The sequence below is a fragment of the Hemitrygon akajei genome, chromosome 12, assembly GCF_048418815.1.
Source record: "Hemitrygon akajei chromosome 12, sHemAka1.3, whole genome shotgun sequence".
Lineage (NCBI taxonomy): Eukaryota > Metazoa > Chordata > Chondrichthyes > Myliobatiformes > Dasyatidae > Hemitrygon > Hemitrygon akajei.
In genome coordinates, this window is record NC_133135.1 from 44,937,752 (window position 1) to 44,951,896 (window position 14,145).

At 38.1% G+C, this 14,145-nt stretch overlaps 1 protein-coding gene across 2 annotated transcripts in view; it reads left to right on the top strand.

Annotated features, from left to right (window-relative positions):
* Positions 1–14,145, top strand: part of eps15 (epidermal growth factor receptor pathway substrate 15) — a 155,681-nt gene that overhangs the window by 70,845 nt on the left and 70,691 nt on the right. For both annotated transcript variants that reach the window (XM_073063013.1, XM_073063012.1), the window contains exons 10-12: positions 993–1,147; positions 4,850–5,000; positions 7,884–7,969. In XM_073063013.1, the coding sequence (XP_072919114.1) occupies positions 993–1,147; positions 4,850–5,000; positions 7,884–7,969 (392 nt within the window). The remainder of the gene's footprint in view (positions 1–992; positions 1,148–4,849; positions 5,001–7,883; positions 7,970–14,145) is intronic.

Genomic DNA, 14,145 nt, shown 5'->3' on the forward strand with positions numbered 1-14,145 from the left:
CTGTTGGGTTAGCTAGCCACTGCAAGTTGCCCCTCATGTAGATGAGTGTTAGAATCTAGGGGGAACTGATGAGAAGATGTAAACTGGGATTAATGTTGAATAAGTGTAAATGGTTGGTTCTGAAGTAGGCTGGATTGACCAAAGAGCCAATTTCCATGTTGTACCTCTCTATAGCGGTGCAACCCATAGAGCAATCTTGGTATGGCTTTGAAGTCATTTTCAGTAACATCACTATCTCAACTCACTTTTATCTTGTGCATCTGCATTTTCATGGGACATAGAACAGTACTGCCCAGAAACAGACTTCCACTACCACCCCAGGCACTGTACCGCAAGCACCCACTATTCTGTGTTTTTTTTAAAAAAACTTTTCCCACATATCTGCTTTAAATTTGCTGTCTTTCACCTTAAGTGCATGCTAGTACTAGACATTTTGACTGTAGGAAGCAGATTCTAGTTCTCTGTGCCTCTTATAATTTTATAAGCTTCATTCAGGTCTGCAGTCTGCCTTTACCATTGAAGAGAAATCAACCACAGTTTGTCTAATTTCTTATAGCACACGCCCTCTAATCCAGGCAACTTCCTGGTAAACGTCTTCTGAACATAGTCTTCACATTCTTCCTAAAATGAGGCAACCAGAATTGAATGCAATTCTCCGGATGTGGCCTTACCAGAGTTCTGTAAAGCTGCATTTCAAAATCAGTTAAATTTTATTGTAATTGTTATGGCAGTTAGTGACAACCTGCTTGGCAAATTCTGTTGGCTGATCATGGTGTGTTGCTAAAAGATTACAATTCATGACCACAATAAACTAAAACGGGTCGTACAGGGCATGCTTCAGATCAGAAAGGTGGAGTAAGATGCTCTGCAAACAAGCATGATGGAGGGGATATATCTACAATGTAATATTTTGGGTAAAGTATATCTTGAGAGTTTTAAACTTGGGGAATAATCCTGCATTTCTGTCGTTTAAGAAGCAATTTATTTTACAGTCTGTTAAATGGGTTGTAACACCAGCTGACAAAACAAAATATGATGAAATCTTCATGAAAACTGACAAAGACCAGGATGGGTTTGTCTCTGGAGTGGAAGTAAAAGATTTCTTTCTCACCACGGGTTTGGGTCCAGCAACACTGGCTCGTATCTGGTAAGTAGACACCATGGGTTTAATAGTAACCATAACTCTACTTTCGTTCACTATTTAGAAAGTGACCTTAATGTCCTTGTGTTACCACAGATTTTGGTTATTTCTGTTGAAATTATTTTAGTCTTCTAGTACTGCAATTAGACTGGCAATTCTTGAACACAGGAGGGGAAATACTTTTAATTACTGTTCAGCACAGTTGTATTCTATTCACATTATCTCATCTTTTCAAATTACGCACAGTACTATAATTGATTTAAATTAATTAATTGCAACGTGCGTTAGGCAAAGACAGTCTGAGTTAGCTGTTACAGTGCCTTGAAAAATTATTCAACCCCAATCCTTTGTTCACTTAAATGAGTCTTACAACCAGGGATTTTGATCAATTTAACTGAGATTTTTTTTTTGTGAATCACATGCTCCTTTTTTCACAGTGGATCTCAAAACATGGAAAATTGTGAAGCATGATAAAGTAAAAATTCAGAAACAGAAGTGTAAGCAGCTTGAAAAGTACTCATCCCCCTTTCCTTAGTACTTAATTGAACCACCTCTCACAGCTAATACCATCAGTAGTCTTTATGGACACGTCTACTAGTTTTGCACAATGTGGTAGAGTAAGATTTGCCCATTCCTCCTTGCAAAAAAGCTGTGCCAGGTTAGTTGGGGAGTGGCAGTGGACAGCAATCTTGAGGTCTTGCTGGAGATGCTTGATCAGGTTAAGGTTGGGGGCTGAATACTTTTTCAAAGCACTAAACGTCTTATTCAGTACAGTTACTTGTCATTATTCTTCAGCTGGAAATTTGTCAAACAATGAAAATATTTTCGATCTGTGTAAAGACTGTAGGGGAGACACACTGAGTACTTAGCAGTCAATGAAAAGAGCAGTGCACCAATAATGCCTGACAACTTTGATGTTCTTAACAATAAAGTGCTATGTGAAATCACAGTGAATCATTCTGGAAGAGTTAATTCTTAATATTTTTGAGAAAATTGTGAAGCTTGTTTTTGTAGGTGAAAATCTGACCAAAGATTTTGATGATTGCCAGTTGTAGATTGATATGCAATAATTAAGCCATTTTTGTGAACAAAACTTTTTCTTCATATAGTACCTTGCATGCCTGCAAGAAATTCTAATACATCCCTTCGTTGTTGTTCTGTACCTTCCCCAATGCAGTTCCATTTGCTCTTCAATTATCTACTTGGATATGTTCTCCTGCTCTATCTTTCTTATTCCCTGTCCCATCTAGTTTCATCTGTCTATCATCTTTTCCTTGTCTGTCCTAAATATCACCTCCCAAATTTAGTCTCAAAACTTGTCTTCTTTACCTCCCCCACATGGCTATATCTGCCCATTATCCCCCACCTTGTTTGTTTCCATCAATTATGTAGCAACTTATGTCTTCATTCCCCTTCACTTCTTTATAATGCTTATATTCCCTCTACACTCTCAGTACTGAGAGAGAGCAGAGTTTTGACCTGAAACAGCGACCATTCATTTACTACCACAGGTGCCCTTTGTCCTGCTGTGTTTTCTCCAGCAGTTTGTTCTCCCCCCTCTCCCCCCCCCCCCCGGATTTCCAGTATCTGCAGTCTCTTGTGTATACCAGGAAGTTTGCAAATTACAAAGTCCTTTGGATTGTAAATTAATTACAAGGAAAACAGGTTCAGGTGCTCTTTTTGTTTCTGGGAGGAATGCTGGAGAATTCTTTCATGAGCACTTTCATGTAATTTTTATGTCCATGTGAAATGTGAGGGCTACAATGAACTCTGGTCTAGCTTATTATGCTTCATATCCAACTCCATACAGAAAGCTGATAGCTTTGAATCGTACTCGAGACAGTCCAGCAGAAAAATACTGGGTCTGAAGTCTGGGTTAATATCTACTAACATGTTTGTCTCCAGTGATTGTAGCCTCTGTTCAGTATGGATTATAGGATATTAAAAACTCTCCTGCTATATAGATTTCTCAGCTGGTGTCACTAATGGTGGGAACAAAGAAAGGAAGTGCTGTGCCTCTGCATTTATTTTTTCTGAATTCTGAATTTAAGCATGTGATTTAAAGATTGTGTCGAACTAATCCATCTGTGGAAGACTTGGTCAAACAATAATTGAACCATGCCTATCTATTTGATAGTTTCAAATTCAAAGTAAACTTAGTATTGAAGTGCATTTATGTCACCATATACAACCCTGAGATTCATTTTCTTGCGGGTGTACTCAATAAGTTTATAGAACAATAATCATAACAGAATCAGTGAAAGACTTGGGCATTCAACCAGTGTGCAAAAGACAACAAACTGTGCAAATACAAAAAGAAAGAAATAATAATAAATAAATAAACAATAGGTATTGAGAACGTGAGATGAAAAGTCCTTGAAAGTGAGTCCATTGGTCGTGGGAATATTTCAAAGTTGGGGTCAAGTGAAGTTGAGTGAAGCTATCCTCTTTGGTTCAAGAGCCTGATGGTTGAGGGATAATAACTGATCCTGAACATGGTCATGTGAGTGCACTGATGGCAGCAGTGAGAAGAGAGCATGTTCCGGGTGGTGGTGGGGGGGGGGGGGGGGGGGGTGTCCCTGATGATCGATGCTGCTCTCCTGTGACAGCGTTTCACAGGGATGTCTTTATCTGTGATGCACTGCGCTGTATCTACTACTTGTAGGATTTTCCGTTCAAGGGCATTGGTGTTTCCATACCAGGCTGTGACGCAGCCAGTCAACATACTCTTCACGATACATCTATAAAAGTTTGTCTAGACGTTAGTTCAAATTTTTGCAAACTCTCAAAGAAAGTAGAGGTACTGCTGTGCTTTCTTTGCAATTCCACATGCGAGGCTCTCTGAAATAATAATAATAGTGAGGAATTTTCATGTTTGACTTGCATACCAAGCTTATTCAGGTGACGTAGAGAATGACCCTGTTGATGATGGCATGCTTCCTAATAAGCCCTAAAAGTCCATATTGGAATTGGCTAGCACTGGACAACTAACAGATGCAAAACTTCAATTTAGTGGATTAACTGTGATGAGAGGTTGGTACATAATGGACATTGGACATTTCCTGACCAAAAGAAATGGCCTAAACAGTTTGGGGCTATATAGGGATGTGTTCCCTGTCTTCAGTAGAAAGATAAGATTGCTTCTGCCACAGCTTTTGGTGGGGGAAAATAGAGTTTTTTTTCCCCCCTACTTAACTTCTGGTGGTATTAAATAGTTAACTTGATTAAGAGAGGTTTGAAAGGAAATTGAGTTTCGAGGTCTTCTTATTGTGATGCTTTGGCCACAGATGGCCTCCTAGCTAATTTAGATTGCAATATCTGACTTTAATGTGATTTCTACCATAGCAGGTAGTACTTCCTTAAAAGGGTTAGATATTTTAATCATCGAATCATTTTTGCCATTCTTTCTCAAAACATGATCTAATTTTTAATCAATAATTAAACATACCTTTACAGTTCAAGTAGATTTTCACAGCTTTGTGATTATTGGCAGTGCGCTGTAATTTGTGACACAAGAACTTGAGAAGAGAATTTTTGAAAAATATTTCGAAGGAATACACATTTTTGTATTTAACCTATAAATCTGAGCATATGACAAAATGTTATAGTCATTTTAGTCTTCGTATGAATTTAAGATACAAGATAATTCTACCTATTCAGTGCTATTACATGCAGGTTTTGAGATCTCTTAATTTTCTGCCTTCACAGGGCACTCTGTGATACAAATGATTGTGGGAAGCTGACTAAAGAACAGTTTGCCTTGGCTCTACATTTAATAAACCAGAAGCTAACTAAAGGCATTGATCCACCTCAGGTTCTTACTGCAGAAATGATGCCTCCTTCTGATATTGCGCAAAAGGTAAACTTTTGTTTTTGCATGAAATTAGTGCTACATGATGGAAAGAGACAGCATTGGCATGGTTTTGTATGTTGTGGCCTCTACTCATGATCTCAACAACAGTCATTCAGTTTCTGAAGGAATATCTGAAGTGATCTGACTAATGATTCAGACTTGTTTGTAAACAACTCATACAATTATTTCTGGAGAGCAGGAGGATAATGATTGTAATATTTGTTGGTTTTATTTAAATCACCCTTTCCTGTCACATGGTTTCACACATTATTCATGTACATTCTCCGCCTTTGTCACTTCCTTTTTGCCATCTGTTACAAAGCTAAAGATGTCAGATTGGGACCCAAAACAGGAAATATGTTGTCTATGGAAGTGGAATAACCAAGCTTCATTCAAAATCCATCAGTGTGCACATGAAACATAGGGTGATCTGCATGATAAGTTTGATTCCAGTGATAATGCATTCTGAATATAAGAACTTCAAATTGATTGTACACTTTTGAGAATAGTAGTAGATCTTCTGGATTTTGGTGACCTTATAAGCCATTCAAAATTTTGAGTTTTTGGTTCCATTTGTACATTGTTTCTGAATGGATTTGATTTTTTTTCAATGAAATTCTTTCGGTGCCTTTAGAAATAATTGGATAAAATCTTATTGGGCACCACAGGTGGAAAAGTTAAGTTTATTTTGATAGTAAGAAACAGAAAGGGCTGGGGGTGTACAATCAAGTTAGCATCTGTAGAGAAAACAAGGCAGGTTGTTATTTAGTACTGCAACCCTCTTTGAAATTGATTACTTTGAGACAACCAGGTATTTTAATAGAGTCGGAAGTCAAGATGAATGGAGCAGGAGAAAAGGGACAAGGTAACAGTTAATAGGATGAATATTTAAATAAAAACAGACACTTTCATATGTGAAGGAAATGGATATTAATAGACAGAATGAACCACACTTAGGAAATGTGCCAGTCATCTAAGAAAGCAGATCTGCTTTTTCTTTTAAACAGGAGGAGGAAGGTAAGTGTGAAATTATAATGGAAATGCCAGCAGTCAGCTGTTGAGTTTCTGTTTGAATTTATTAAAATCAGTGTCCACACCCACTTGAAATGTTTGATTCTGTTCTGGAAGCTTGAGTAAGATTTTGGCCAGAGCAATACGTAGACCCTAGATTGCATTTTTAAAAAAATTTTGCTTCAAATAGATTGTCCTGAACATGAACTTTACATTCCATTTTTGGTTTTTTTGGTCTTGTATGCAGCGTATTAGTAACTGAAATTCTCCATTCAAATTTCCACTCCTTTCATTTTCCATTGTTGTTATAATTAGTACCATTTTCTGCTTTGTTGTGTATTTATAGCATAAATAGATGTACATGCATTGTCTAATTGCTGTTTTTGTTAATGTCAACGTTTGTGGTTTTAGTATCATTTTCTTCTGCTTCCTTTCTATAATTTTTCTCTGCTATCATTTTGTGTTATTTATGTAATTTAAGTGATCCAGAATAATGTCCTGAATATTAATCATGACTTATTGTGGGATTATTTGTGTATTGCTAGATTTTCTGCTAGAGTCTTTTCATAGTTTCCATTTTAAAATATGTCTTTATTTGGGAATAATTTTACTGTTTTAATGTACTATTAGTTGGGATTTTGCAGTAAAATAATCTTGTAACTTTAGCTTGTAACAGCATTTTTAAATCATTGCACATCAGTATGGTAGAAAAGCAACCTAATCTTTCACTTTTGCCATTAAATAAAAGGTTTCATAAATTTGGGTTGGTGGCTGTCTAATACTTATTTTCTCTCTCTCTCTCTCTCTCTCTGTCTCTGTCTGATTGTCTTCCTCTTCCTGAGTTATAGGTCAGTATGCTATGAGTATGTCAATGTAATTGCAATTAGAAATTTAAATTTTCTGTCAGTGGTATTAATTCTTCCGAACACTCAACTCTGAAGTTGCTAGTTTTCTTGTTTGGGTGCTCCTTGATGCAAAACAGACATTCAAGGAAATTGCAGGCCTCAGAAATAATCCAGTTTAGTTTTTTTGTACCTTTACTAATTCTCTTTGAACCTTTCTTTCTTGCATTCTACTTGCCTTTGCTTTGCTACAGGCTCTATGCCTTTCTCACTGTGCCAGTCATCCTTGCTGCACTGCTTTGATGTCCCTAATATGTGAATAATGCTGGAAGCCTAACGTAGCACTTCTTCGTTTAAAATGCAAGGTTAGCATAATTATTTACTCTGTAATCTGTCCTTTGTTCATTTTCCTTCGCTTATGGTGAACAAATCCTTCTAGATTTTTAATCTTTTATTTGCAGTTTTTTGACCAAGCACAGGTTTCAAAAATTATGTAATCCATCAAGATTAAAATCGGGCTTTGTAGTATTTCGCCGCATTTGACTACTAAACAAAATAATATGTTCTTTTGAGTTAATAGATAATCTAAAAGAAGTTGGGGGGGTAGATTTGACAACATTAATAAATTATTAATCAGTATGTTTTGGCCAATTAATTTCTTGTACTGCTAATTAACATTGTAAAGTTAAGGGACATCTAAACCAGGTTACTGTGTGTGACAGAGGAAAATATTCTTGCATTGTAATCTGGTGCTCAGAATTAAATTTTAACATGGCATTCATTAGGTCAGGGCTTCAGATTTCATACATACTGTAGATCAATCAATTTAGATTGGGTTTTAATATTGTTGAAGCAAAAAATATGATGGACAAGTTGAGGATGAGAATTATGCTCCAGTAAAACTCGTGTGCTCTGTTTAATCTGGAAAACGCGATTTAAACTGTGAAATAGAGTAATGCTGTGAATTTTTAACTGATTTGAAATCACATGATAATATGTCTAAAGGCTTAAATAACCCAACGCATGCTTTCCACAGAATGGAGCCACTCTGAGCACTGTAGCTGATTTTTCAGCCATCAAAGAACTTGATTCTATACACAACGAAATAGCCGATCTTCACAGGTAAACACATTTTTGATACTGTATGCACATCTTTTGAGTATAAAAGATATAGAACTATGCAGGATGATATCAAACATTATGGAAATTCAATATTATACTATGTCTTGCCGTAAAGGGTAATTACAAAAATAACAATTACTGGGTAAATATACTTGAGGTAAATGTTCTAATTGATAATTATCTGCTGTAAATTGTTTTAGAAATATTAGTTTAATTATCTGTTTGTCTGAAAATGTCAGCAAGAGGTGATAGTATCAATGCAAAATATCTTTATAAACCAAATAGCACATTCTTTTTCTCAAGTCCCTACAATAGTTAAAGCCAGTGTGTTTTCACAAGGGATTTGATGGTTTTTGACAATGGAAATTATTAAAAATTGAATTTGTTTTCTAAAGCAAGTGAAACCCCTTTTTACCAGGTGTGTGTAGAGACATGATTCGTTAGTCCCTCACTAACGGTCACTGGACTTAGTGTTGAGAAAACCACCTTTCTCAAACTTCATACCTTGGGTCCCACCAAAGCCAGGAAGTTGGGATGTCTCAACCACCTGAACCTCGATCTTTGCGAATATTGTTCCCATACAATTAAACATCAGCAAGAAATAACAATGCACTGCGTACAATTATAAAGCATATTTACAAATTTCAGTTTTATCGAACAGATAGTAGGAAGAAGAAAAGAAAAAAAAATAAAAGGGCTCATTACAGTTAACCCAGTCCAAATGTGCACACAAGTTGGAGCTCATCTTGAAGTTGTCTTTAACTCACACGCTGGACTCACGGTCTGTGTGAAAGCAGATACCTCCTTCCAAATGTCACTCGAAATCCATCTCAAACAAGTGGGCTCCCCCATGGGGGTATTGGTTCTTCCTCCTTAAAGCCATTCATCTGCACCAACACGTGCAACAGGGATGTCATCCTCAGCCACCGTCCCTTCTGTCTTCTCCCAGCTCCCGCCAAAAACACCTCGACCCACATCAGTGTCTGTCACAAAAATCTCTCCACCCAGCATTCTTTAGAACCTACTTCCAATTCCATCATGATTGGCTGACACAACGTTCCTTAATTGAACAATATAGCCCCTTTAGCTCAAACCCAAACATGCTAAAAGCAGAACAGACTGCTCTTACAGAACTGCTAAAATGAAATATCTGCAGCATAGTAGTAAAAACTTAACCAGGGTGTTACACAAGGGTTTGCAAACTTTTGAGATGAAAGGCTTGCTTTTGCACTCATACAAAACAACTTTGGATGAGAGTCAGTATTTCAGGTCTGGAATGAAGAATCTTGCTTCTTAAAAAGTTAATTCTGTTTTTCTTTACACAGATGCCAACTAAATTAACAGATGTTTGCAGCATTTTCTGTTTTATTTCAGATTGTTAGTATCTGCAATTTTATGATTTTCATAATATAAAATTAAAGTTTGACAGAGCAATAGGCCATTCATGAGGAGCTGAAACAAGCCAAATACATTCCCACAAGAGGGAAAGGCAGGGAAATCGAAACCAGAACTCCTTGAATGATGAGGGAAATTGAGATTACCATGATATTTAAAGAAGGTTATATAATATTTGTCAATTGAATTCATTCAGTGAAAGCCAAATTTCAAGGTTCAGAGTAAATTTATTATCAAAGTGCATATATTTCCTCATATACAACCCCGAGATTCATTTTCTTGGGTGTTCAATCAGTGTGCAAAAGACAACAAACTGTGCAAATACAAAAATAAGTAAATAATAACAACAATGAATAAGTGAATATCGAGAAAATTATATGAGGAGTCCTTGAAAGTGGGAACATTTCAGTGATGGGGAAAGTGAAGTTAGCCCATTTGGTTCAAGAGCCTGATGGTTCAGGAATATAACTATTCCTGAATCTGGTAATGTGAATCCTGAGGCTCCTGTTCCTTCCTGATGGCAGCAGTGAGGAGAGAGCATGACCTTGATGGTGGTGGTGAGGGCATCACTGAGGATGGATCCAGCAACTTAAATACCGTTTTAAGAGGCAAACTGCAGTCGGTAAGGCAAGCATCTGACAATAGACTGTCATTTAGCATGAATGCATTTAACAACATGTAAACAAAATAGTAAAAAGGGCAGGTTTGGATCTTCTGGATCTAAAGAAAGGATAAAAGTTCAGTAATGCAGTGAAAGTATTAATGTTTACTAAGGAGGAATATTCTGTTGGAGCAACTGCAGATGGTAGAAGTGATGAATGGATAAAAATTGATAAGAAAATGGTTCTAGAAAGACTTGCTTTGCTCTTAATGGAGAGGCTGTTGTGCCAGGTGGCGTGTATTCCTAGTTGTTGAGAGAAACAGAGGTTGTTGACACACTTGCCATGATCTAATCTTCCCTGGATACATGAAGGAATGCAAGGTTTAGAAAGTGGAAAAGGTGATTGATTACTTTATGGCTATATTATTTGTAGCCTGGACAGTTAAAAATTGAAGGTGGATAAAGTAGTAAAAGATATAATTGGATGGGTGGAGTGTGAGTTAACAGGTACTTGAAGGAATCTGAGTTAATTAAAGATCCAACATGGATCTATAAAAGGAATATCATGTTTGACTAAACTAATAGAATTTTTTAATGGAGTAATAGAGAAAGCTGATAAAAGGAATGCAGTAGTGTGGATTCTAAAGTCCTTCATAAAAGGCTTGTTAACAAGGTTGTGTCTTGTCATATTTGGAGGGTTTGTGTCAATTTGAACAAAATCTGATTTAAGGACAAAAATAACAGCAAGTTTTAGAAGACTTTTTTCCCAGACCAGAAGATGTCGATGATGCTGTTCCACATTTTGACCAAAATTCTTCCTTTTATATATGACATGGAAATCTGAATGTAGAATAAAACGTCAAGTTTGCCTCGGACACCAGTTTCAGAGGCATAGCAAACAGCTGGGTGGCTGCAGTGGGACACAGATAGGTAAGCAGAAAGGGTAGAGAGGTGACAGCATTTAATATTGAAAATGTGGAGGTAGTGTAATTTGATAGAAGGGAGAGGTTTGACGATTCTTATGGAAGAGAGGAGGGCAGAAATGGTTTTCCCCGTTCCCCTCCCTCCCCCATAGCAGACAAGGTTCTTATTTCCTGTATTTCTGCTGTCACTGCTTCTCTCCAGAACAATGCAGGGTTCACCTTCTCTTTCTTCCAGCCTTTCCGAATGATCCTTCATAATTTCCAAGAGTTCCAGTACAAGCCACCACCAGATATATCATCCCTTTTCTTTCCCTGGCTGCAATCCAAAGGGACTGCTCCCTCTGTGATGCTTGGGTTCATTGTTACGTCTCCACGAATATCCAAACCCCTTCTCATGGCACTTCCCTGTGTAATCTCAACGACTTGTTCTTTACTTCTCTTCTTGCCATCCTTGGCCCCAAACATACATTTTGGGTGAAGCGGCGTTTTATCTGCTTTACTACCATTTTAGTATAATTCTTCTGGTGCTCGTGATGTGGTCTCTTTTACACTGGGAAGGACAAATGCAAAATGGGTGACTGCTTTCCAGAACATCTCTGTTCATTTCACAAGAATGGCTCTGAGTTTTTAGGTGTTGTCACTTTATTTCGACACTCCAGTCCCATTTAACTCTGCTTTTGGCCTCCAACATTGTTATGATAAAGCACATAGCTTGTCTTCAGAATTGGAAAGTGATAGCTTTCTGGATGTTGTATTCTGCAGTATCAGGCATTCTAGCCCCTTGCCTTGCATTTTGCAGTGTTGTATTTTTCTTTCCCTCCCACCTACCCACCAGCCAAATTCCTGCTGTTCACCAGCCTGTAACACTCTTTCATCCAGCATCACCATTAGTCGTGTCACAGAATCCTTCTGGCCTCTCTCTCATAGAAAGAAGAAAAGAGTAGGTCTGCCTTTCCTCTGTTTTCTGCTGCTTGAAGCTTAAATTATTTTTAGTTTTTTCTGTTCTGACAAAAACCATTGATTTGAAACATAGCTCTGTTTCTTTCTCAGTAGGTACTGTCTCATTTGGTTATTCCCAGCATTTTGTTTAACAGCTTCTTTCCCTAACGTACCAGGTGATATCTCAAAAAAAGGAAGGTGTACTCAATAAAAATATTGAAGATATATTTACAAATTATTTGATAATATGTAGTCATGTTATCTTGCTAACTTGCTACTCATTTCTCTCTCTGTATTTCTGTATAGAAATGGTGTAATTGCATTCCATGCTGAGTGATAGTGCTGTACATAGGACAGTACAGCACAGGAACAGGCCCTTCGGTCCACAAGTCTGTGACAAACATGTTGGCAAATCAAATCAAACTCATCTGCCTGCACGTAATTCATATCCCTCCATTCCCTTGTATGTTCATGAGAGTTTCTAAATGCCTCTTAAATGCCACTATCAACCACCAGCTCTGAAGGCACCTACCGCTCTGTATTTTTAAAAAAACACCTTGCCCCCACTCTCCCCCTCCATCTTCTTTAAACTTCCCCCCTCTCAACTTAAAGCTATGTTATCTATATTTGACATTTCTACCCTGGGAGAGGCAGGGGAAGACTGATTATCCTCTCTATTCTCTCAGGTTTCCCCTCTGTCTCTAATGCCTTAATATCGAATGTTATGACTCTGCAGTTCATATTGCAGAAAAGCTCCATGTAGCTTTATATCTGTGCTTTGTTTGCAGATTCTCTGAGTTTTGATGCCCAAGTTGTGTCACAACCAAGTCAGAATACTATGTGACTAAAATCAGGATTGAACTGCTTCTCCAGATTTGCTTATTCACTCTATTTGAAAATTCCGTTTATGCTTTACTAACCAAGTGAGGTACTGCAGGAACTCTGTGAATGCTTGCATTGTTCCACCTTTGTTTGCATTGCTCAAAAGGTTGAGAATGTGCTCCCATTTCAGTAAAAGTATAATAGAGACATATTCATACAAAACTACAACACAGAAACAGGCCTTTCAGCCCACTTAGTCCGTGTGAAACCTGGTCTCATCAACCTGCGCTCAGACCATAGGCCTCCATACCCGACCTATCCAAACTTCTCTTAAACATTAAAATCAAAGTCACATCCACACCTTGTACTGGCTGCTTGCTCCACACTCTCGTCACCATCTGAGTGAAGAAATTCCCGTCATGTTCCCCTGAAACATTTCACTTTTCACCCTTAACCTATGACCTCTGTTGTAGTCTCAGCCAGCCTCAGTGGAAAAAGACTTGCATCTTTCCCATAGGTAGGTGGCTAAAACTACACACAGTGCTCCGAAGTAGGCCTTGCCAATGTCTTATACAGCTTGAACATAACATCCTATCTCCTGTACTCAGTACTTTGATCCATGAAGGCCAACACACCAAAAGCTATCCTTATGGCCCTATCTTCTTGTGATGCCACTTTCAATGAATTATGGGCCTGTATGGCCAGATCTCTTAGTTCTATCACACTCCTCAGTGCCCTACCGTTCACTGTGTAACACCTACCCTGATTGGTCCTATCCAGATGTAATACCTTGCACTTGTCTGCATTAAGTTCTGTCTGCTGTTTTTCCAGCTGGTCCAGATCTTGCTGCAAGCTCTGATGGTCTTCTTTGCTATCCACTACACCCCCAATCTCAGTGCCGTTTGCAAATTTGCTGATCCAGTTAACTACATTATCACCCCGAAAATTGGTATAGATAACCAACAACGGCAGACCTAGCACTGACCCTGTGGCGCTCCACTAGCCACAGGCCTCCAGTCAGAGAGGCAACCACCTACAGCCATGTAGACTACATCCACTGCCTTGCCTTCATCAACTTTCCTGGTAACTTCCTTGAAAAACTCTATAAGATTGGTTAGACAATACTTACCATGCACAAAGCCATACTGACTGTAGTCCATGCCTGTTCAAATATTCATACATCTGGTCCTTTAGAATACCTTCCAATAACTTTCCCACTACTGATGTCAGACTCACCGGCCTGTAATTTCTCTCCTTCACCAACTCCATAGCTGCGTGTTAAACTACTATTTTTTCTTTCTGGCCTCACTAGCATGTGGTACTGGTGGCAATCCTGGGATCACAACCTTGAAGGTCCTGCCCTCAAGCTTAGTACCTAACTCCTTGAACTCATTTTGCAGACCCTGAACTCACTGTACTATTGTGCAGCAAATATTTTATGTCATTGAACACATGCTCATGGGAGACATAAGTGACTGCACATGTTGTAATCTGGA